General features: G+C 44.1%; 1 protein-coding gene across 1 annotated transcript in view; it reads right to left on the bottom strand.

Annotated features, from left to right (window-relative positions):
- Positions 1-17,925: 17,925 nt before the first annotated feature.
- The window catches only part of LOC123996795, an 11,385-nt gene continuing 5,520 nt past the window's right edge, over positions 17,926-23,790 (bottom strand). Inside the window, exons 4-5 of the mRNA XM_046300501.1 lie at positions 18,746-18,783; positions 17,926-18,526 (exon numbers count right to left, since the gene is read on the bottom strand). Coding sequence (XP_046156457.1) covers positions 18,329-18,526; positions 18,746-18,783 — 236 coding nt within the window. The 3' untranslated portion in view covers positions 17,926-18,328. The remainder of the gene's footprint in view (positions 18,527-18,745; positions 18,784-23,790) is intronic.

Here is a 23,790-nt window from a genome sequence, read left to right as displayed (position 1 = left end):
CCTCAAGAATTGCATTTGGTGAAAGGCTCGGCACACGCATACTCAGGCTGACTTGCTCTTGTTCAGGCAAATAAGTGCACTCAGGAGCAGTTCGCTCTCTGTGGGTCTAACCCCAAGAAGTTCTGGAAAATGTTTAAAGACCTGGAGAATAAAGCCTCCTCCTCACAGCTGCCCATGTCCCTTAATGTTGATGATGTGGTTGTTACTGACAAGCACATGGCTGACCTCTTTAATCACCACTTCAATAAGTCAGGATTCTTATTTGACTCAGCTATGCCTCTTTGCCAGTCCAACATTTCCTAATTTCTCACCCCTTCTAAAGCGACTAGCCTCGATGCTGCTCCTTCTTTTCCCCTTGCCCCGCTACAAAGTTTCTCCCTGTAGGCGGTCACTGAGTCCAAGGTGCTAAAGGAGCTCCTGAAACTTGACCACAAAAAAACATCTGGGTCAGATGGTTTAGAACAGGGGTGGGCAACTCCAGTCCTCGAGGGCCTGATTGGTGTCACACTTTTTCTCTTTTTTCTCCTTCCCTAGCAAACACAGCTGATGAATCAAATTGCATTCTAAATTGAAGACCATGATTAGGTGATTATTGGAGTCAGGTGTGTTAGCTGGAGCTGGGGCAAAACGGTGACACCAAACAGGCCCTTGAGGACTAGAACTGCCCATCCCTGGTTTAGACCCTTTCTTCTTTAAGGTGGCTGCCCCTATCATCGCCAAGCCTATCTCCAACCTTTTTAACGTGTCTCTCCTTTCTGGGGAGGTTCCCATTGCTTGGAAGGCAGCCACTGTTGGTATTTTATTTAAAGGGGGAGATCAAGCTGATCCTAAATGTTATAGGCTTATTTCTATTTTACCCTGTTTATCAAAATTGGTGGAAAAACGTGTAAATAATCAACTGACTGGCTTTCTTGATGTCTATAGTATTCTCTCTGGTATGCAATCTGGTTTCTGCTCAGATTATGGATGTGTCACTGCAACCTTAAAGGTCCTCAATGATGTCACCATTTCCCATTTTTCTAAGCAAAGTTGTGCTGCTATTTGTATTGACTTGGCCAAAGCTTTTGATACGGTAGACCTTTCCATTCTTGTGGGCTGGCTAAGGCGTATTAGTGTCTCTGAGGCGTCTTTGGCCTAGTGTGCTAACTACGTCTCTCAAAGAGTGCAGTGTCTAAAGTCAGAACATCTGTTGTCTCAGCCACTGCCTGTCACCAAGGGAGTACCCCAAGGCTCAATCCTAGGCCCCACACTCTTCTCAATTTACATCAACAACATAGCTCAGTAGGTAGGAAGCTCTCTCATCCATTTATATGCAGATGATACTGTCTTATACTAAGCACACACATCCCTGGGTCGCTCGTCTTTGCAGTTTGCTGCAGCTTAGCGTCAGGAACAAGCTGCAACAAACTGTCACGTTCTGACCATAGTTCTGTTATTTTATTCTTTGTTTTAGTATGGTCGGCGTGAGTTAGGGTGGGCAGTCTATGTTTTTTTCTATGTTGTTTTTTTCTGTTCGGCCTAGTATGGTTCTCAATCAGAGAACGGTGTCGTTAGTTGTCTCTGATTGAGAATCATACTTAGGTAGCCTGGGTTTCACTTTTGGTTTGTGGGTGTTTGTTTCCATGTGAGTGTTTGGGCCACACGGTACTGTTTCGGTTTTGTATATTCACGTTGTCATTTATTGTTTAGTGTTCTGAGTTTTAATTAAAAATCATCATGAACACTTACCACAATGCGCTTTGGTCCGATCCTTACTCCTCCTCAGACGAAGAGGAGGAAATCCGTTACACAAACACTCAAACTAGACAGTTTTATGCTGTGTTGTCATGTGTTGCTGCCTTGTGTTATGCAGGTGAATGAGGACCCAAAAGCGACTTGGCGAAAACAGAGTTTTTAATCCAGTAAGAAACTTTACAAAACAAAAAGCATTATACTACTCGTAAAGACAAGAACAGACTGGAGACTTGATCGAGAACTGCAGGTTGCCTCGGGAAGGCACTTGAACCTAGCAGACTCAGACACCTGCTCACCACGCAGCATCTGAGGGAAACACGACACGACAGGGCAAAACATAGACACAGCACGGTGAATTATAGATGAGGATCCGACGGGGCAGGAACGGAAAACAAGGAGAGAAATAGGGACTCTAATCAGGGAAAAGGATCGGGAACAGGTATGGGAAGACTAAATGATTGATTAGGGGAATAGGAACAGCTGGGAGCAGGAACGGAACGATAGAGAGAAGAGAGAGCGAGAGAGTGAGAGAGGGAGGGGGAGAGAGAGGGATAGAAAGAGGGAAAGAACCTAATAAGACCAGCAGAGGGAAACGAATAGAAGGGGAAGCACAGGGACGAGACATGATAATTAATGACAAAACATGACAGTACCCCCCCACTCACCGAGCGCCTCCTGGCGCACTCGAGGAGGAACCCTGGCGGCAACGGAGGAAATCATCAATAAGCGAACGGTCCAGCACGTCCCGAGACGGAACCCAACTCCTCTCCTCAGGACCGTAACCCTCCCAATCCACTAAGTATTGGTGACCCCGTCCCCGAGAACGCATGTCCATGATCTTACGTACCTTGTAAATAGGTGCGCTCTCGACAAGGACGGGAGGGGGGAGGGAAGACGAACGGGGGTGCGAAGAAAGGGCTTGACACAGGAGACATGGAAGACAGGATGGACGCGACGAAGATGTCGCGGAAGAAGCAGTCGCACAGCGACAGGATTGACGACCTGGGAGACACGGAACGGACCAATGAACCGCGGAGTCAACTTACGAGAAGCTGTCGTAAGAGGAAGGTTGCGAGTGGAAAGCCACACTCTCTGGCCGCAACAATACCTTGGACTCTTAATCCTGCGTTTATTGGCGGCTCTCACAGTCTGTGCCCTGTAGCGGCAAAGTGCAGACCTCACCCTCCTCCAGGTGCGCTCACAACGTTGGACAAACGCTTGAGCGGAGGGAACGCTGGACTCGGCAAGCTGGGATGAGAACAGAGGAGGCTGGTAACCCAGACTACTCTGAAACGGAGATAACCCGGTAGCAGACGAAGGAAGCGAGTTGTGAGCGTATTCTGCCCAGGGAGCTGTTCTGCCCAAGACGCAGGGTTTCTGAAAGAAAGGCTGCGTAGTATGCGACCAATCGTCTGATTGGCCCTCTCTGCTTGACCGTTAGACTGGGGATGAAACCCGGAAGAGAGACTGACGGACGCACCAATCAAACGACAGAACTCCCTCCAAAACTGTGACGTGAATTGCGGGCCTCTGTCTGAAACGGCGTCTAACGGGAGGCCATGAATTCTGAACACATTCTCGATAATGATTTGTGCCGTCTCCTTAGCGGAAGGAAGTTTAGCGAGGGGAATGAAATGTGCCGCCTTAGAGAACCTATCGACAACCGTAAGAATCACAGTCTTCCCCGCAGACAAAGGCAGACCGGTAATGAAGTCTAGGGCGATGTGAGACCATGGTCGAGAAGGAATGGGGAGCGGTCTGAGACGACCGGCAGGAGGAGAGTTACCCGACTTAGTCTGCGCGCAGTCCGAACAAGCAGCCACGAAACGGCGCGTGTCACGCTCCTGAGTCGGCCACCAAAAGCGCTGGCGAATAGACGCAAGAGTGCCTCGAACACCGGGATGACCAGCTAACTTGGCAGAGTGAGCCCACTGAAGAACAGCCAGACGAGTGGAAACAGGAACGAAAAGGAGGTTACTAGGACAAGCGCGCGGCGACGCAGTGTGCGTGAGTGCTTGCTTAACCTGTCTTTCAATTCCCCAGACTGTCAACCCGACAACACGCCCATAAGGAAGAATCCCCTCAGGATCAGTAGAAGCCACAGAAGAACTAAACAGACGGGATAAGGCATCAGGCTTGGTGTTCTTGCTACCCGGACGGTAAGAAATCACAAACTCGAAACGAGCGAAAAACAACGCCCAACGAGCTTGACGGGCATTAAGTCGTTTGGCAGAACGGATGTACTCAAGGTTCTTATGGTCTGTCCAAACGACAAAAGGAACGGTCGCCCCCTCCAACCACTGTCGCCATTCGCCTAGGGCTAAGCGGATGGCGAGCAGTTCACGGTTACCCACATCATAGTTGCGCTCAGATGGCGACAGGCGATGAGAAAAATAAGCGCAAGGATGAACCTTATCGTCAGACTGGAAGCGCTGGGATAGAATGGCTCCCACGCCTACCTCTGAAGCGTCAACCTCGACAATGAATTGTCTAGTGACGTCAGGAGTAACGAGGATAGGAGCGGACGTAAAACGTTCTTTTAGAAGATCAAAAGCTCCCTGGGCGGAACCGGACCACTTAAAACACGTCTTGACAGAAGTAAGAGCTGTGAGAGGGGCAGCAACTTGACCGAAATTACGAATGAAACGCCGATAGAAATTAGCGAAACCTAAAAAGCGCTGCAACTCGACACGTGACCTTGGAACGGGCCAATCACTGACAGCTTGGACCTTAGCGGAATCCATCTGAATGCCTTCAGCGGAAATAACGGAACCGAGAAAAGTAACGGAGGAGACATGAAAAGAGCACTTCTCAGCCTTTACGTAGAGACAATTCTCTAAAAGGCGCTGTAGAACACGTCGAACGTGCTGAACATGAATCTCGAGTGACGGTGAAAAAATCAGGATATCGTCAAGATAGACAAAAACAAAGATGTTCAGCATGTCTCTCAGAACATCATTAACTAATGCCTGAAAAACAGCTGGCGCATTGGCGAGACCAAACGGCAGAACCCGGTACTCAAAATGCCCTAACGGAGTGTTAAACGCCGTTTTCCACTCGTCCCCCTCTCTGATGCGCACGAGATGGTAAGCGTTACGAAGGTCCAACTTAGTAAAGCACCTGGCTCCCTGCAGAATCTCGAAGGCTGATGACATAAGGGGAAGCGGATAACGATTCTTAACCGTTATGTCATTCAGCCCTCGATAATCCACGCAGGGGCGCAGAGTACCGTCCTTCTTCTTAACAAAAAAGAACCCCGCCCCGGCCGGAGAGGAAGAAGGCACTATGGTACCGGCGTCAAGAGACACAGATAAATAATCCTCGAGAGCCTTACGTTCGGGAGCCGACAGAGAGTATAGTCTACCCCGAGGAGGAGTGGTCCCCGGAAGGAGATCAATACTACAATCATACGACCGGTGAGGAGGAAGAGAGTTGGCTCGGGACCGACTGAAGACCGTGCGCAGATCATGATATTCCTCCGGCACTCCTGTCAAATCGCCAGGTTCCTCCTGAGAAGTGGGGACAGAAGAAATGGGAGGGATGGCAGACATTAAGCACTTCACATGACAAGATACGTTCCAGGATAGGATAGAATTACAAGACCAATTAATAGAAGGATTATGACATACTAGCCAGGGATGACCCAAAACAACTGGTGTAAAAGGTGAACGAAAAATCAAAAAAGAAATAGTCTCACTGTGGTTACCAGATACTGTGAGAGTTAAAGGTAGTGTCTCAAATCTGATACTGGGAAGATGACTACCATCTAAGGCAAACATGGGCGTAGGCTTGTCTAACTGTCTGAAAGGAATGTTATGTTTCCGAACCCATGCTTCGTCCATGAAACAACCCTCAGCCCCAGAGTCAATCAAGGCACTGCATGTAGCACCCGAACCGGTCCAGCGTAGATGGACCGACATAGTAGTACAGGATCTAGATGAAGAGACCTGAGTAGTAGCGCTCACCAGTAGCCCTCCGCTTACTGATGGGCTCTGGCCTCTTACTGGACATGAATTAACAAAATGTCCATCAAATCCGCAATAGAGGCACAGGCGGTTGGTGATCCTCCGTTCCCTCTCCTTAGTCGAGATGCGAATCCCTCCCAGCTGCCTGGGCTCAGTCTCAGAGCCAGAGGAGGGAGATGGTTGCGATGCGGAGCAGGAAAACACCGTTGATGCGAGCTCTCTTCCACGAGCCTGGTGACGAAGATCTACCCGTCGTTCTATGCGGATGGCGAGAGCAATCAAAGAGTCCACACTGGAAGGAACCTCCCGAGAGAGAATCTCATCTTTGACCACTGTGTGGAGTCCCTCCAGAAAACGAGCGAGCAGCGCCGGCTCGTTCCAGTCACTAGAGGCAGCAAGAGTACGAAACTCTATAGAGTAATCCGTTATGGATCGATCACCTTGGCATAGGGAAGCCAGGGCCCTAGAAGCCTCCCCACCAAAAACTGAACGGTCAAAAACCCGAATCATCTCCTCTTTAAAGTTCTGGTAATTGTTAGAACAATCAGCCCTTGCCTCCCAGATAGCTGTGCCCCACTCTCGGGCCCGGCCAGTAAGGAGTGAAATGACGTAAGCAACCCGAGCTCTCTCACTAGAGTATGTGTTGGGTTGGAGAGAGAACACAATATCACACTGGGTGAGAAAGGAGCGGCACTCCGTGGGCTGCCCGGAGTAGCAAGGTGGGTTATTAACCCTAGGTTCCGGAGGCTCGGCAGGCCAGGAAGTAACAGGTGGCACGAGACGAAGACTCTGGAACTGTCCAGAGAGGTCGGAAACCTGAGCGGCCAGGTTCTCCACGGCATGGCGAGCAGCAGACAATTCCTGCTCGTGTCTGCTGAGCATGGTTCCTTGGAACTTGACGGCAGTGTTACGAGCCTCTGTAGTCGCTGGGTCCATTCCTTGGTCGGATCCTTCTGTTATGCAGGTGAATGAGGACCCAAAAGCGACTTGGCGAAAACAGAGTTTTTAATCCAGTAAGAAACTTTACAAAACAAAAAGCATTATACTATTCGTAAAGACAAGAACAGACTGGAGACTTGATCGAGAACTGCAGGTTGCCTCGGGAAGGCACTTGAACCTAGCAGACTCAGACACCTGCTCACCACGCAGCATCTGAGGGAAACACGACACGACAGGGCAAAACATAGACACAGCACGGTGAATTATAGATGAGGATCCGACGGGGCAGGAACGGAAAACAAGGAGAGAAATAGGGACTCTAATCAGGGAAAAGGATCGGGAACAGGTGTGGGAAGACTAAATGATTGATTAGGGGAATAGGAACAGCTGGGAGCAGGAACGGAACGATAGAGAGAAGAGAGAGCGAGAGAGTGAGGGGGAGAGAGAGGGATAGAAAGAGGGAAAGAACCTAATAAGACCAGCAGAGGGAAACGAATAGAAGGGGAAGCACAGGGACGAGACATGATAATTAATGACAAAACATGACACCTTGCTATATTAGGTCTCTCTTTATGTAGTGTTGTCTCTCTTGTCGTGATGTGTGTTTTTTGTCCTATATAGTATTTACCGTATATATTTTTAGTTTATATATTTTTAAAATATCCCAGCCCACATCCCTGCAGGAAGCATTTTGCCTTTTGGTAGGCCGTCATTGTAAATAAGAATTTGTTCTTAACAGACTTGCCTCGGTAAATAAAGGTTAAAAATAAAATAATATAAAACAAGAACGAAACGGATGAAGACAGTTAGAGACAGAGTTGTCGATTTCCATTTTTACTTGTAATGTTAAAAAGAGACGAAAAAGACAATCCAATTTTTCTAAATTGTTTAATCTAATTATTAATCTAAAAATAAAATCCTTATTATTTTGTCAGAAATGTAAGATCTTTTTACATGTTGAAATAAAGTTGACTAAAGTAGAAGCTCTTCTTTTGTTTGTAGGTATTTTCACTTGGTAATAACTAATTATACATAAATTGCTTAAAGTTACACTTTTCTTTAAATATGTAAATCCTGCGACAATCTTTTCAGAAGCTGACGATTTATACTTTGTACTTACGCAGGTATTATACAGTTGAAGTCGAAAGTTTACATACACCTTAGCCAACTACGTTTAAACTCAGTTTTTCACAATTCCTCACATTTAATCCTAGTAAAAATTCCAAGTCTTAGGTCAGTTAGGATCACCACTTTATTTTAAGAATGTGACATGTCAGAAAAACAGAAGAGTACATTTATTTCAGCTTTTATTTCGTTCATCACATTCCCAGTGGGTCAGAAGTTTACATACACTCAGTTAGTATTTGGTAGCATTGCCTTTGAATTGTTTAACTTGAGTCAAACATTTTGGATAGCCTTCCACAAGCGTCCCACAATAAGTTGGGTGAATTTTGGCCCATTCCTCCTGACAGAACTAGTGTAACTGATTCAGGATTGTAGGCCTCCTTGCTCGCACACGCTTATTCAGTTCTGCCCACAAATGTTCAATGCGATTGAGGTCAGGGCTTTGTGATGGCCACTCCAATACCTTGACTTTGTTGCCATTTTGCCTCAACTTTGGAAGTATGCTTGGGGTCATTGTCCATTTGGAAGAACCATTTGTGACCAAGCTTTAACTTCCCGACTGATGTCTTGAGATGTTGCTTCAATATATCCACTTACTTTTCCTCCCTCATGATGCCATCTATTTTGTGAAGTGCACCAGTCCCTCCTGCAGCAAAGCACCCCCACAACATGATGCTGCCACCTCCGTGGTTCAGGGTTGGGATGGTGTTCTTCGGCTTGCAAGCCTCCACCCTTTTTCTCCAAACATAACGATGGTCATTATTGCCAAACATTTCTATTTTTGTTTCATCAGACCAGAGGATATTTCTCCAAAAAGTATGATCTTTGTCCCTATGTGCAGTTGCAAACCATAGTCTGCCTTTTTTTATGGTCGTTTTGAAGCAGTGGCTTCTTCCTTGCTGAGCAGCCTTTCAGGTTATGTCAATATAGGACTAATTTTACTGTGGATATAGATACTTTTGTACCTGTTCCTTCCAGCATCTTCACAAGATTCTTTGCTGTTGTTCTGGGATTGATTTGCATTTTTCGCACCAAAGTGCGTTCATCTCTAGGAGACAGGACGCGTCTCCTTCCTGAGCAGTATGACGGCTGTGTGGTCCCATGGTGTTTATACTTGCGTACTATTGTTTGTACAGATGAACATGGTACCATGGAAATTGCTCCCAAGGATGAACCCGACTTATGGAGGTCTACAATTGATTTATTTTGATTTCCCCATGATGTCAAGCAAAGAGGCACTGAGTTTGAAGGTAGGACTTGAAATACATCCACAGGTACACCTCCAATTGACTCAAATGATGCCAATTAGCCTGTCAAAGCTTCTAAAGCCATGACATCATTTTCTGGAATTTTCTAAGCTGTTTAAAGGCACAGTCAACTTAGTGTATGTAAACTTCTGACCCACTGGAATTGTGATACAGTGAATTATAAGTGAAACAATCTGTCTGTAAACAATTGTTGGAAAAATGACTTGTGTGTCATGCACAAGTATATGTCCTAACTGACTTGCCAAATACTATAGTTTGATTAACAAGAAATGTGGATTGTTTGAAAAATGAGTTTTAATGACTCCAACCTAGGTGTATGTAAACTTCTGACTTCAGCTGTACATATGTACTCTGCCTGTGGTATATTGGTGTTGGTATTTTCTCACTTGGATGGCGCTTTTCAGAAGCTGACGATTTAGATTGTCAGAATGGATCATGTACTTTGTAGGTACACAATCATTACAATAAAGTACGCCTCAAGATACACTTAATTTCAAGTAGATAAATCCAGTGTAACATCTAGTAATTACATTGTACTTATGCAGATATCAAATCAAATCAAATTGATTTGGTCACATGGTTAGCAGATGTCAATGCTTGGGCTTCTAGTTCCCGACAGTGCAGTAATATCTAACAAGTAATGTCACAAATTCACAACGACTACCTTATACACACAAATGGAAAGGGATGAATAAGAATATGTCCATAGAAATATATGGATGAGTATTGGCCGTGCGGCATAGGCAAGATGCATTAGATGTTACAGAATACAGTATATACATATGAGATGAGTGGGGCCTCTCCGCTAGAGATTCTGGGTTCGAGTTCAGGCTCTGTCGTGACCAGGAGACCCATGGGGCGGCGCACAATTGGCCCAGCGTCGTCCGGGTTAGGGGAGGGTTTGGCAGGCAGGGATTTCATTATCCCATCGCTCACTAGCGATTCCTGTGGTGGGCTGGGTTCAGTGCACAGTCTTCAGGTGTACAGTGCTTCCTCCGACACGTAGGTGGGGCTGGCTTCTGGGTTAAGTGGGCATTGTGTCAAGAAGCAATGTGGCTTGGTTGGGTTGTGTTTTGGAGGATGCACGGCTCTTGATCTTCACCTAACCCTAGTTTGTTCGGGAGTTTCTGCAATGAGACAAGACTGTAACTACCAATTGGGGAGAAAAAAGGGGTGAAAATACAAAATAATAAAAATAAACATGAGATGAGTAATGTAGGATGTGTAAACATTATTAAAGTGGTGTCATTTAAAGTGACTAGTGATATCTTTATTAAATCAATTTATTAAAGTTGCTAGAGATTTGAGTCTGTATGTTGGCAACAGCCTCTCTTTGTTAGTGATGGCTGTTTAACAGTCTGATGGCCTTGAGATAGATGTTTTTCAGGCTCTCGGTCCCAGCTTTGATGCACCTGCACTGACCTCACATTCTGGATGTTAATGGGGTGAACAGGCAGTGGCTTGGGTGGTTGTTGTCCTTGATTATCTTTTTGGCCTTCCTGTGACATCGGGTGCTGTAGGTGTCCTGGAGGGCAGGTAGTTTGCCCCCGGTTATGCGTTGTGCAGACCACACAACCCTCTGGAGAGCCTTACGGTTGAGGCCGGTGCAATTGCCATACCAGGCAGTGATACAGCCTGACAGGATACTCTCGATTGTGCATCTGTAAAAGTTTGTGAGTGTTTTAGATGACAAGTCGAATTTCTTCAGCCACCTGAGGCGCCGCCTTCACCACGCTGTCTGTGTGGGTGGACAATTTCAGTCTAGGGTGTGTACGCCAAGGAACTTAAAACTTTCTACCTACTGTCCCGTCGATGTGGATAGGGGGGTGGGGGTGCTCTGTCTGCTGTTTCCTGAAGTCCACGATCATCTCCTTTGTTTTGTTGACTTTGAGTGCGAGGTTATTTCCTGACACCACACTCTGAGGTCCCTTACCTCTTCCCTGTAGGCCGTCTCGTGGTTGTTGGTAATCAAGCCTACCACTGTAGTGTTGTCTGCAAACTTGATGATTGAGTTGGAGGCATGCATGGCCACGCAGTCATGGGTGAACAGGGAGTACAGGAGAGGACTGAGAATGCACCCTTGTGGGGCCTCAGTGTTGAGGATCAGCGGGGTGGAGATGTTGTTTCCTATCTTCACCACCTGGGGGCGGCCCATCAGAATGTCCAGGACCGAGTTGCCCAGGGTGGGGTCGAGACCCAGGGTCTCAAGTTTAATGACGAGTTTGAAGGGTACTATGCCGAGCTGTAGTCAATGAACAGCATTCTTACATAGGTATTCCTCTTGTTCAGATGGCATAGAGGCAGTGTGATGGTGATTGCATCGTCTGTGGACCTATTGGGGCAGTAAGTTTAATTGGAGTGGGTCTAGGGTATCAGGTGATATGTAAAGGTGATATGATCCTTGACTAGTCTCTCAAAGCACTTCATGATGACAGAAGCGAGTGCTACAGGGTGTTAGTCATTCAGTTCAGTTACCTTAGCTTTCCTGGGAACAGGAACAATGGTGGCCATCTTGAAGCATGTGGGGACAGCAGATTGGGATAGGGATTGATAGAATATGTCCGTAAATACACCAGCCAGCTGGTCTGCGCATGCTCTGAGGACGCTGCCGTCTGGGCCGGCAGCCTTGCGAGGATTAACGTGTTTAAATGTTTTACTCACGTCAGCCACGGAGAAGGAGAGCCTACAGTGTTTGGTAGAGGGCCGTGTCAGTGGCACTGTGTTGTCCTCAAAGCGAGCAAAGAAGTTGTTTAATTTGTCTGGGAGCAAGACGTCGATGTCCAAGACGGGGCTGTAACGCTTGTCATCCGGGGAAGGAGAGGAGGACCAAGGTGCAGCGTTGGAAGTGTTCATATTTTAAATATTTTAATGAACACTGAAAACAAAACAATTAACAACCAACGAACAGTCCTGTAAGGTGCAACGCAACACATCACTAAACAGAAAATAACCACCCACCAAAACACAATGGAAAACAGGCTACCTAAATATGGTTCTCAATCAGGGACAACGATTGACAGCTGCCTCTGATTGAGAACCAGACCAGGCCAAACACAGAAATAGAAAATCATAGACAAACTAACATAGACAACCCACCCAACTCACGCCCTGACCATACTAAAACAAAAGACAAAACAAAGGAACTAAGGTCAGAATGTGACAGGGGCTGGTTTTCTTTTTGTAATCCGTGATTGTCTGTAGACTCTGCCACATATGTCTTGCGTTTGAGCCATAGAATTCCGACTCTATTTTGTCTCTATATTGACGCTTTGCTTGTTTGATTGCCTTGCAGAGGGAATAACTACACTGTTTGTATTCAGTCATGTTTCCAGTCGCCTTGCCATGATTAAAAGCAATGGTTCGCGCTTTCAGTATTGTGCTAATGCTGCCATCAATCCACGGTTTCTGGTTAGGGAAGGTTTTAATAGTCACAGTGGGTACAACATCTCCGATGCACTTGCTAATAAACTCGCTCACCGAGTCAGCGTACACGTCAATGTTATTGTCTGAGGCTACTCGGAACACATCCCAGTCCCAATCTTGAAGCGGGGAATCCGATTGGTCAGACCAGCGTTGGATAGACCTGAGCATGGGCGTTTCCTGTTTTAGTTTCTGCCTATAGGATGGATGCAACAAAATGGAGTCATGGTCAGATTGGCCGAAATGATGGCGGGGGAGGGCTTTGTATGCATCGCGGTTGTTAGAGAAGCAATGGTCCAGAATGCTACCAGCTCGTGTCGCGCATTCGATATGCTGATAGAATTTAAGAAGCCTTGATCTCAGATTAGCTTTGTTAAAATCCCCAGCTACAATATATGCAGCCTCAGGATATATGGTTTCCAGTTTACATAGAGTCCAGTGAAGTTCTTTCAGGACCGTCGAGGTATCTGCTTGCGGGGGATATCCACGGCTGTGACTATAATCGAAGGAACTCGAGGTCAGGTGAAAAAAAGGACTTGAGTTCCTGTATGTTGTTCTGATTACACCATGAGTTATTAATCATAAGGCATACACCCCCCGCCCTTCTTCTGTCTGCGCGATGCATGAAGAAACCAGGTGGCTGTACCGACTCTGACAACATATTCAGAGTGAGCCATGTTTCCGTGAAACAGAGATCTCTGATGTCTCTCTGGAAGGCAATTTGTGCGCTAATTCCGTCCACCTTGTTGTCTAGAGATTGGACATTGGCGAGTAATATGCTCGGAAGTGGTGGATGGTGTGCTCGCCTTCTAAGTCCGAACAGTAGGCCTCTTCGTCTGCCTCGAACTCCGTCAACGGCATTGTTTTGGGACGGCCTCTGGGATTAGATCCCATGTCCAGGGTGGAGGTCCGAACAAAGGATCCGCTTCGAGAAAGTCGTGTTCCTGGTCATAAATGTTGGTAAATTGACTTCGCTTTTACATCCAATTGTTCTTTCTGGCTGTATGTAATAACACTTGTGCTTTTCTGGGCTAACAATGTAAGAAATAATACATAAAAAACAAATTACTGCATAGTTTCGTAAGGACCTGAAGTGAGGTGACCATCTCTGTCGGCGCCATCTTGTCATCTGATATTGCATGTACTCTTTAGTGTACAACACTCTGATCAACACATGATCAGACCATACTGAAATTACTAATGAAAAGTTTCCAACTTCACTATATTGCTCTGTGTTGTGTTGCTCTGCATTTTCTGGTGACGCCAATTGGAAATTCAGATGCTTTATGTTGATCTCAACTAGTTCTCAGCATACTCTGTAGTTATCAAGGTCAAGTTTGTATTAGGAAAATTAGACCTGTTTGCTAATACTAACAGTAAGAGAGAAAAATCTTGTGGTAAACGTGCTGACAACACAGCTATGGAGTGTGGCGTGGTTAGATTGTGGGCTGATGGGGCAGCAGTTTTTTGTCAAAGAGATATGCGACCTGCACGCCTGAGATCTTGTGCAGGGCCAGAGGTGGTGGTTATTAACGATTCGGTAAGCATCACACACCACAAGCTGCGAGCGACAAACACTTGGTAACACGCCTCATGAAGGTGATGGAAATATAGAAACAAAAGGATGGGTGCTATTTACAGTGCCTTCGGAAAGCATTTTCACATTATGTTATGTACAAACTACAGCCTTATTCTAAAATGAATAAATAAATACAAATCAGCAATCTACACCCCATAAATGAGAAAGTGTAAACAGGTTTGTAGAATTTTTGTAAATGTCAATTTTTTCTTTTACAGAAATACCTTATTTACATAAGTATTCAGACCCTGTGCTATGAGACTTGAAATTGAGTTTAGGTGCATCCTGTTTTTCATTGATCATCCTTGAGATGTTTCTACAACTTGATTGGAGTCCTCCTGTGGTAAATTCAATGGATTGGACATGATTTGGAAAGGCACACACCAGTCTATATAAGTTCCCACAGTTGACAGTGCATGTCAGAGCAAAAACCAAGCCACGAGGTGGAAGGAATTGTCCTTAGAGCTCCAAGACAGGATATATTTGAGGCACAGATCTGGGGAAGGGTGGCAAACATTTCTGCAGCATTGAAGGTCCCCAAGAACACAGTGATCTCCATCATTCTTAAAGTGAAGAAGTTCGAAACCACCAAGACTCTTCTGAGCAATCGGGGGAGAATGGCCTTGGTCAGGGAGGTGAGCAAGAACCTGATGGTCACTCTGACAGAGCTCTAGAGTACTTCTGTGGGGATGGGAGAACTTTCCAGAAGGCTAACCATCTCTGCAGAACTCCACCAATCAGGCCTTTATGGTAGAGTGGCCAGACGGATGCCAATCAGTAAAAGGTACATGACAGCCGGCTTGGAGTTTGCCAAAAGGCACCTAAAGGCTCTTACACCATAAGAAACATGATTCTCTGGGTCTGATGAAACCAAGATTGAACTATTTGGCCTGAATGCCAAGCTTCATGTCTGGAGGAAACCAGGCACCATCCCTACAGTGAAGCATGGGGGTGGAAGCATCTTGTTGTGGGGATGTTTTTCAGCGGCAGGGACTGGGAGACTAGTCAGGATCGAGGGAAAGATGAACAGCGCAAAGTCAAGAGAGATCCTTGATGAAAACCTTCTCCAGAGTGCTCAGGACCTCAGACCGGGGTGAAGGTTCACCGGACACCGACCCTAAGCACACAGCCAAGACAACGCAGGAGTTGCTTCGGGACAAATCTCTGAATGTCCTTGAGTGGCCCAGCCAGAGCCCGGACTTGAACCAGATCGAACATCTTTGGAGAGACCTGAAATAGCTGTGCAGCTATGCTCCCAATCCAACCTGACAGAGCTTGACAGGATCTGCAAAAAATAATGGGAGAAACTGCCCAAATACAGGTGTGTCAAGCTTGCAGAGTCATACCCAAAAAGAATTGAGAGGCTGTAATCGCTACCATATGCGCTTCAACAAAGTACTGAGTAAAGGGTCTGAATACTTTCCGAAGGCACTGTAGCTAGAGCCATTCTGTAATCTACTGCTAGTCTCCAGTGGTCATTTTACAAAATGACACTGACCACACTGACCACACATTGTGTATGAAAGCAAGATACCCCTTTTCACCCTCTCCTATCATATTTGTGCCTGCTATTGTCCTGATTGCCCTTCTATCTGACTGGTAATATGCCGACATGATGTTATGTTAATGCCTCACCGGATTAAATAACCCCCATACTGTATAAATTAAATACTGAGATACAGTAAACATATCCTAAGGCTTGTCTGAGCCAGAATGGTTGGGACAGGATCTCATTTCCTGTTTCTTTAGGTAGCTCGATGTACAAGTACACCTCATGGACAGGCTGCTAGTCCTGAGATAAGAGGAACTCACTTGGTGAAGGCCACACATTCTAAAATTGAATGAATGTTAAAGAATTGTAGTTACCACCCATGACTGTATTTGCTAGTGACAACAAAGTAGTTCTTACATGCACTCTTGGGAAATATGCAAATAAGGCTTCACAATAAGGAGTGTGTTAATTTAACACTGAAAGTGTGTACTCGTATAGACACTGGAACAGTGTTCAATTTAACACTCGCAGTGTTGATTTAACACTGGAGCATATGCTATGAGAAAGTGGCAATTTAATGCAAGCTTCACAAAATAATACTAACATAGTATATATAACATAGTATTTCACACCTTTCACATGCAGTTCTGTATTTTTTTTTACCCTTACAACTTCATAACATACGGTAAGTGTTCTCAGTAAGGTCTCAGAATATGCTTCAGGCACCACCTTGTCGTTACTATGATATGGGTAGACACGCTTAGTTTTCCACCACAAAACACCAGAAAATGGACACAGAGAAGAACCAGCTCACCTGCTTTTACACTATGACTATGTTTGTTTGTTCGTTTAGATTTTAAAAGAAAAGGGGAATAGTTTCACCATGATAAAAATGAGAGTTCAGTTCAACTTTAAAATGGAGGACAGATATAAATGAATCACTAATTAACTAACTAATTATTAAATAAATAAAATCTTCAGAAATGACTTTGTGAAAGCAACAAAATAACTAGAGCTTCACAATGATGCTGAAAACTTGGAGACATTCTGGGGTTAAAATCATGAGAATGAACAAAGATTTATGAAATGTGATTTGTGTTTAGTGCTATTAAAATACACTACCATTCAAAAGTTTGGGGTCACTTAGAAATGTCCTTGTTTTTGAAAGAAAAGCAACATTTTTGTCCATTAAAATAACATCAAATTGATCAGAAATACAGTGTAGACATTGTTAATGTTGTAAATGACTATTGTAGCTGGAAATTGATTTATTTTTTATTTTTATGAAATATCTACATAGGCGTACAAAGGCCCATTATCAGCAACCATCACTCCTGTGTTCCAATGGCAAGTTGTGTTAGCTAATCCAGGTTTATAATTTTAAAAGGCTAATTGATCATTAGAAACTCTTTTGAAATTATGTTAGCACAGCTGAAAACTGTTGTTCTGATTAAAGAAGCAATAAAACGGGCCTTTTCGACTAGTTGAGTATCTAGAGCATCAGCATTTGTGGGTTTGATTACAGGTTCAAAATGATCAAAAACAAAGAAGTTTCTTCTGAAACTCGTCAGTCTATTCTTGTTCTGAGAAAAGAAGGCTATTCCATGCGAGAAATTGTCAAGAAACTGAAGATCTCGTGCAACGCTGTGTACTACTCCCTTCACAGAACAGCGCAAACTGGCTCTAACCAGAATAGAAAGAGGAGTGGGAGGCCCGGGTGCACAACTGAACAAGAGGACAAGAGTGTCTTGTTTGAGAAACTGACGCCTCACAAGTCCTCAACTGGCAGCTTCATTAAATAGTACCCGCAAAACACCAGTCTCAACATCAACAGTGAGGAGGCATCTACGGGATGATGAACTTCAAGGCAGAGTTGCAAAGAAAAAGCCATATTTCAGACTGGCCAATAAAAAGAAAAGATTAAGACGGGCAAAAGAACACAGACACTGGACAGAGTAACACTGCACAAACATTGCCTAATAGCAATTGCCAGTGATACATTCAAATGAAAACCTCCAAATCCTCCATGCTTCGAGGCTTCCGCTAGACCGATCGTGTCAAGATTACAGCACTTGATGCACTGCATTTGTCCGGAAACATTAGAAACTGTTACATGAGAGCCATTGAAAGTCTAAAAACAACATCTGTGTAAGAGCTCGATTAGATCAGAATGTAATCCGTGTGATATGATCACCTATTATACAAAATAATTGATTTGAAACTTGATTTTCCCAGTATACATGTATGTCAATCATTGTGAATTTCAAACCATTGAGGGATGGAAAAAAAAAACATCTGTCAAGTAAAACTCCATTTAATGAGAACTTAGTTGGATTGCAGAGGACCATGCTAATTCTTTTGTAAAATCCCCCAGATACTTCTGGTAATCCAAATAGTGTCAGAGTAAACAAACAACATGACACTCTGTGAAGAAAAAAAAAACTATTAAAAGGTGTATTTATCTGTGCAAACCCTACCGGAAATTTTTACACACAATTAATGTTCCATGACTTTATAAAAAAATAAATAATAAATACATGTTAAAATTACATTTGTGTTACAGTCAAGTGGGTTATTGTATCTACAACTTTTTTTGTTTGTATTTCCAGTAGGGTACAGTCACGCATAGCCACAGGGAGGGTGTTTTTATTAAGGGACTAAGTATTTCCATTCTTACGGTATCTATCACCTCAGAGTGACACATCAACCGCAGCATCATTCTCTCAGCACCTGTTCCGTGTGTTGATGGCATTCAGTTCAAATCAGGCAGCGCTGTTTTGTATTTAATAGAGTTTCAGATGACTCACTATCTCCCGTATGACTCCCTTTGTTGTGGGGGAAAGGTGATTGCAGCATATTCCACTGTCTCTGCAGACCTTACCACTCCTCCCTCCCTCTCCCTCCCATGCCTGTTCGCCTCTTCTCCATTGGGTCTACTGTTGAAGTCCAGCACACCGTATTCTACAGAATACACAGACATGGAGGTGGACGCCTCTCCTGACCCCTGAAAATGTATACAGTGTGCATTTTATAAAACAGAACCTTTTGCTATTTATTGGATTTGATCTAATGAATCTGTCAAAATACAAACATTGAAGCATTATTTTTTTAAACTTTGTATTAGGAATTTGGCTTATGGTTGTTGCTAAGCAAATGTGTCAAAATTGTAACAAACCAAAGAATGACCAGGACTCTGAGAGACACCAATAGAGTGTGATCTTACCTGTTGCTTGGCTTTGAGGTTCTCTTGCTGGTCCCATTCTGGACACAAGATACAGATTTTACTATGTGTTAATCATAGACAAATGATCCTGCATTTTTTCACAAACTCCTCTGGGCACATTAACTTCACAATACAAAACCTAGGAGGCTCCTGGTTCTCAGCACCTTCCATAGACTTACAAAGTAATTATGACAACTTCCAGAGGACATCCTCCAGCCTATCAGAGCTCTTGCAGTATGAACTGAAGTGTTGTCCACCAAATCAAAGGATCAGATAATGAATCTAGTACTGAAAGCATAAGCTACAGCTAGCTAGCACTGCAGTGTATAAAATGTGGTGAGTAGTTGACTCAAACATAAAGAAAGCCAATAGTTTAAGAGTTTTGAACAAATACATTTCCAAATGAAGAAGTTGAAAGAGAGAAATGGAGGGAGAGAGTGTCATTTTTTCCCACTTTCGGCCTACTAAAACACCCTGTGTAACGGATGTGAAACGGCTAGCTTAGTTAGCGGTGTGCACTAAATAGCGTTTCAATCGGTTACGTCACTTGCTCTGAGACCTTGAAGAACTAGTTCCCCTTGCTCTGCAAGGGCCGCGGCTCGGGTAACGATGCTTCGAGGATGAATGTTGTCGTTGTGTGCAGAAGGTCCCTGGTTCGCGCCCGGGTATGGGCGAGGGGACGGTTTAAAGTTATACCGTTACATTGGTGCCGTGACCCGGATTACTGGTTGCTGCGGAAAAGGGAGGAATGTCAAAAGGGGGGTGAGTGTAACGGATGTGAAACGGCTAGCTTAGTTAGCGGTGTGCGCTAAATAGCGTTTCAATCTGTTACGTCACTTGCTCTGAGACCTTGAAGTGCTAGTTCCCCTTGCTCTGCAAGGGCCGCGGCTCTTGTGGAGCGATGGGTAACGATGCTTCGAGGGTGAATGTTGTCGTTGTGTGCAGAAGTGCCCGGCGAGGGGACGGTTTAAAGTTATACTGTTACACCTGCAAAAACAGTGGTATGCTATGTTAGCTAGCTGGCTACACAACACTGGAAGTCAAGTTAAGCTTTTGGTATAACTCATTTATTCCATCTGGTGTAACTGCTTACTGACTGTACATTACTGCATGATTGTAGTGGGTTTACTAACAAGTTAGTTCTATTAGCTATGCTGACTATGACATTACTTTAGCTAATATGGTGACAATGTAGGCTGTGTGTAGCGGTTTGACTTGGAAAGTTTTTTTCGCCTGGTCACATACAGCTGATGTGTTGTGCATTGAAGTCCACAAGCAAAGGGAAGAGGTGAGAGAAGGAGAGCGCATAGGACGTGTCTTCCATGAAAGTGAACTCTGTTTACGCGTTCATCAGATTCTGTTGAAAAACGTTTCTTAAACATACCTGAATTTATCCAATAGAAACTCTTGTTTGCAACTGTTGGACTAATGATTACACCCTATATCAGCTACATGCAGGAAAGTCTGTCACTGTCTGTCACATCAAATTTGTCTCTCGACCTGTGTGCACATACGTTGTAAACTTTCATTTATAGCCTAGGTTGTAGCAACCTCATGATGGGGCATTGGGAAAATTAGAGTATACCCTGGGGCGGCAGAGTAGCCTAGTGGTTAGAGCGTTGGACTAGTAACCGGAAGGTTGCAAGTTCAAACCCCGAGCTGACAAGGTACAAATCTGTCGTTCTGCCCCAGGCCGTTAACCCACTGTTCCTAGGCCGTCATTGAAAATAAGAATTTGTTCTTAACTGACTTGCCTAGTTAAATAAAGGTAAAAAAATAATTAAAAAATTAGAACTGGGTGAATGGAATTTGAATGAGAGTCATCTGATATGCTGAAATAGAAATGTTCAAGAAGAAAAACAACAACATCCTTCCTCATCTTAAACGGCACCTACCACCACTGATACAAGATGATATAAGATCATGGCCTATATATAGTATTAGGGGTTGAAGATGGGAACAGTTATTCTATTCATATCCAAGGACTCTAGTTGACCAGTGTTGTGCTGCTTGTATCTGCATACAACCTGAGTCAGTGAAACTTTCCTCAAAGTCAGATGAAGTCGCTGGATGGAAAGAAACTTTTCTACTGGTACATAGAATTGCTTGAGAAGGCATTTGTTCAAGGAGGTACAAAACATGACATGTGGGGGATACCAAAAAAACACATCAAAGAAACATGATGCTCTGTTTTGAAGTGGGTCAGGAGAAAAGCAAACGAGAGTTTGAGACAGCATTTGTGAAAACAAACAGTTTGCAATTTTTCTCCCTGTCTCTGTGCTAATTTGAATTCTCTGTGTAGGTGGTTATTTCCTCTGGTTAAAGGAGGCTCGTATCAAAGTGCGTGAGTCATGCATGTGAAACTGCAACAGTGGCTCATACGAAGGGATGTATTTCATCTCACTAACAAGGTTTCCATCCAGCATTTTCATGCAAGTAAAAGTACATGTCTGATAAATAATGTCACGACAGGCCTGATGGAAAGAGCAAATTTGTCAGTTTTGCAAATGTCGACGATACAAAATGGGATGATGGGATCTTTTTGTGTCTGTAAATTTAATTATGCAAAAAATGGCAGTAGAAACGCCATTATGCACAAATGTTGATATAATAAGCATTATATTGAAGTAAACTTGGAGTCACACAATGATATGTTGTGTGGTCCTCCCACTACCAGTGGGATCATTTAGCTATTACATTTTGAAATGTAGTACTCCATTAGATATAACCAAATCTATGGCATTTTGCCATTACTACTATACAAAACGATCTCCATACACTACTTCCATTCATTTGGATGGGTTACCTTCAGACGATTCCCATTAAACTTATGGGGGTCGTCGAGAAAAAACACCATCATTTTTGTGAGAGTCTTCCCTTTCCGCAGTGTGGTCATATTAGTTTTAGCTCAGACGCTACAGATGTTTTTGTGAGAAGACAGATTTCTTAGGATGTGGTCTGACAAACACCACTGTAGCTCGGTCACCTTCCACTGCAGATGTGGAGATGCAGCCCCATACAAAAAAATGTATCTCTAGTACTGATGGATTTTGATGGGAATTTTTTGTTTCATTATTATAATCTTCCCAATTTTGATCTTGTCTCATCGCTGCAATGTCCCAATGGGCTCGGGAGGCAGGGGTGGAGTCACGAGTCTTCCGAAACATGACCCCGCCAAACCACGCTCCTTAACACCCACCGCAGGAAACATTATTCAACTGATGACTGGGGTCAGCCTGCAGGTACCCAGCCCGCCACAAGGAGTCACTAGAGCGCGATGAGCCCTCCCCTAACCCGGATGATGCTGGGCCAATTGTGCGCTGCCCTATGGGATTCCCGATCACAGCCAGTTGTGATACAGCCCGGGATCGAACCCGGGTCTGTAGTGACACCTCTAGCACTGAGATGCATTGCCTTAGACCGCTGCGCCCTGGGGAAGCCCTACGGGGATTTTCTTTAATTATGTTACATAGATTGAAGCACGGGTGCAGTAAAAGACTTGCTACAGATGAAATAAATTATCATGAACTTCACAGGGTGGTGAAAGTGCACAATGGTGAGGTTGATGCTCCTTTCAACTAAATATTAAGGGTCTTCAATTGTTATTCTGGTGACATGAGGATCGATACTTGGCTTCCGTTTGACAAATAAAAATAATCTTGCTCGTTGGTCCACAATAATCGATATTTATAATGAGGCATTTGTTTTTACAAAAGCATCAGTAGAGTTGTATTTTTAATTTGATACATGGGAATTTAAGTTATTTTTATGTGCACTACATCATCATGCACAGCCTAATCACTCGTGGACAGATTCTCATGGAAAGATGAAACAGTGAGAATCTGACAAGGCACAAGTAGAATTATGTGATTACAAGCAGCAATAGTTCCTGGTTTTGACTACACTGATTATTTGGACGAATCAGGATTGGGCGAAGGCAGTTCTTAAACTTGTGTGGTGATTTTCAAGCCTGTGTGCAGATGATAAACGGTTTTCACTAGATTTCACAGCCACAAAGTCAAATTGTCTATATCGTAAAGATTCCTGAAAACAAAAATGTCCTTTTTGGCCATGATAAAAAGTGGTGAAATTAGCGGAAGGGATAGGTTTTGCAGAGAGTTTCCATTTGCGAGGGAGGAGTCTTCACTTTCTTCCTTAGCACAAAGGTAATCACAATTATTAACAGCATTTCCCCCAGAAGTAAAACAGGAAATTACAAACTTCTGCAAGATAATTTTATTTTTGGTTAAACTGATTATGCACAGTGTTTTATCTACAAAAAGTCAATTGGATGGAAACACATCTCTGATGGGAAAATGCACGTAGTTTTTTATTGCGGATTTTAGAATATTTGAATTTCAAATCTATCACCAATTGGATGGAAACCGAATTACTGATGCTCAACCCCCCCCCCCCCCAAAAAACGCTATTGATTTCAGCTCCCTTAAAAATTACTCCATTTGTCAGTTTGATCAAGTGTGGCCGAGGTGAAATGGCTAGCTAGTTAGCGGTGGTGCGCTAATAGCGTTTCAGTCGGTGACGTAACTCACTCTGAGACCTAGAAGTAGTTGTTCCCCTTGCTTGTTCCCCAAGGGCAGCGGCTTTTGTGGCGCGATGGGTAACGATGCTTCGTGAGTGACTGTGGTTGATGTGTGCAGAGGGTCCCTGGTTCAAGCCCAGATTGGTGCGAGGAGAGGGACAGAAGCTATACTGTTACACAAGCAAAATGATTTGACTGATTTAAGATTGTAAAAGCTATGTTTCAGATGATAATAAAGACATACAGTATCTTTGGTCCAGGTGTCGACATTAAGGGCAGAAAGAAAGAAGTCGATGGACCAAGGCCTTAATCTAACTGGATTGCAAAGAATTACAACTACAAGAGATTCTATGGTATCAGTGGAGGCTGCTGAGGGGAGGACTCCTCATAATAATGTCTGGAACATAAGTAAATGGAATGGCGTCCAACACATGGAAACCATGTGTTTGATGTTGTTGATACCTTTCCACAAATACCTTTCCGCTCCAGCATTACCAATCAAATC

Source organism: Oncorhynchus gorbuscha, linkage group LG02 (genome assembly GCF_021184085.1).
Source record: "Oncorhynchus gorbuscha isolate QuinsamMale2020 ecotype Even-year linkage group LG02, OgorEven_v1.0, whole genome shotgun sequence".
NCBI classification, from domain to species: Eukaryota; Metazoa; Chordata; class Actinopteri; order Salmoniformes; family Salmonidae; genus Oncorhynchus; species Oncorhynchus gorbuscha.
The sequence above is the reverse complement of the archived record's forward strand: the minus strand, read 5'-3'. Positions and strand labels throughout refer to the sequence as shown.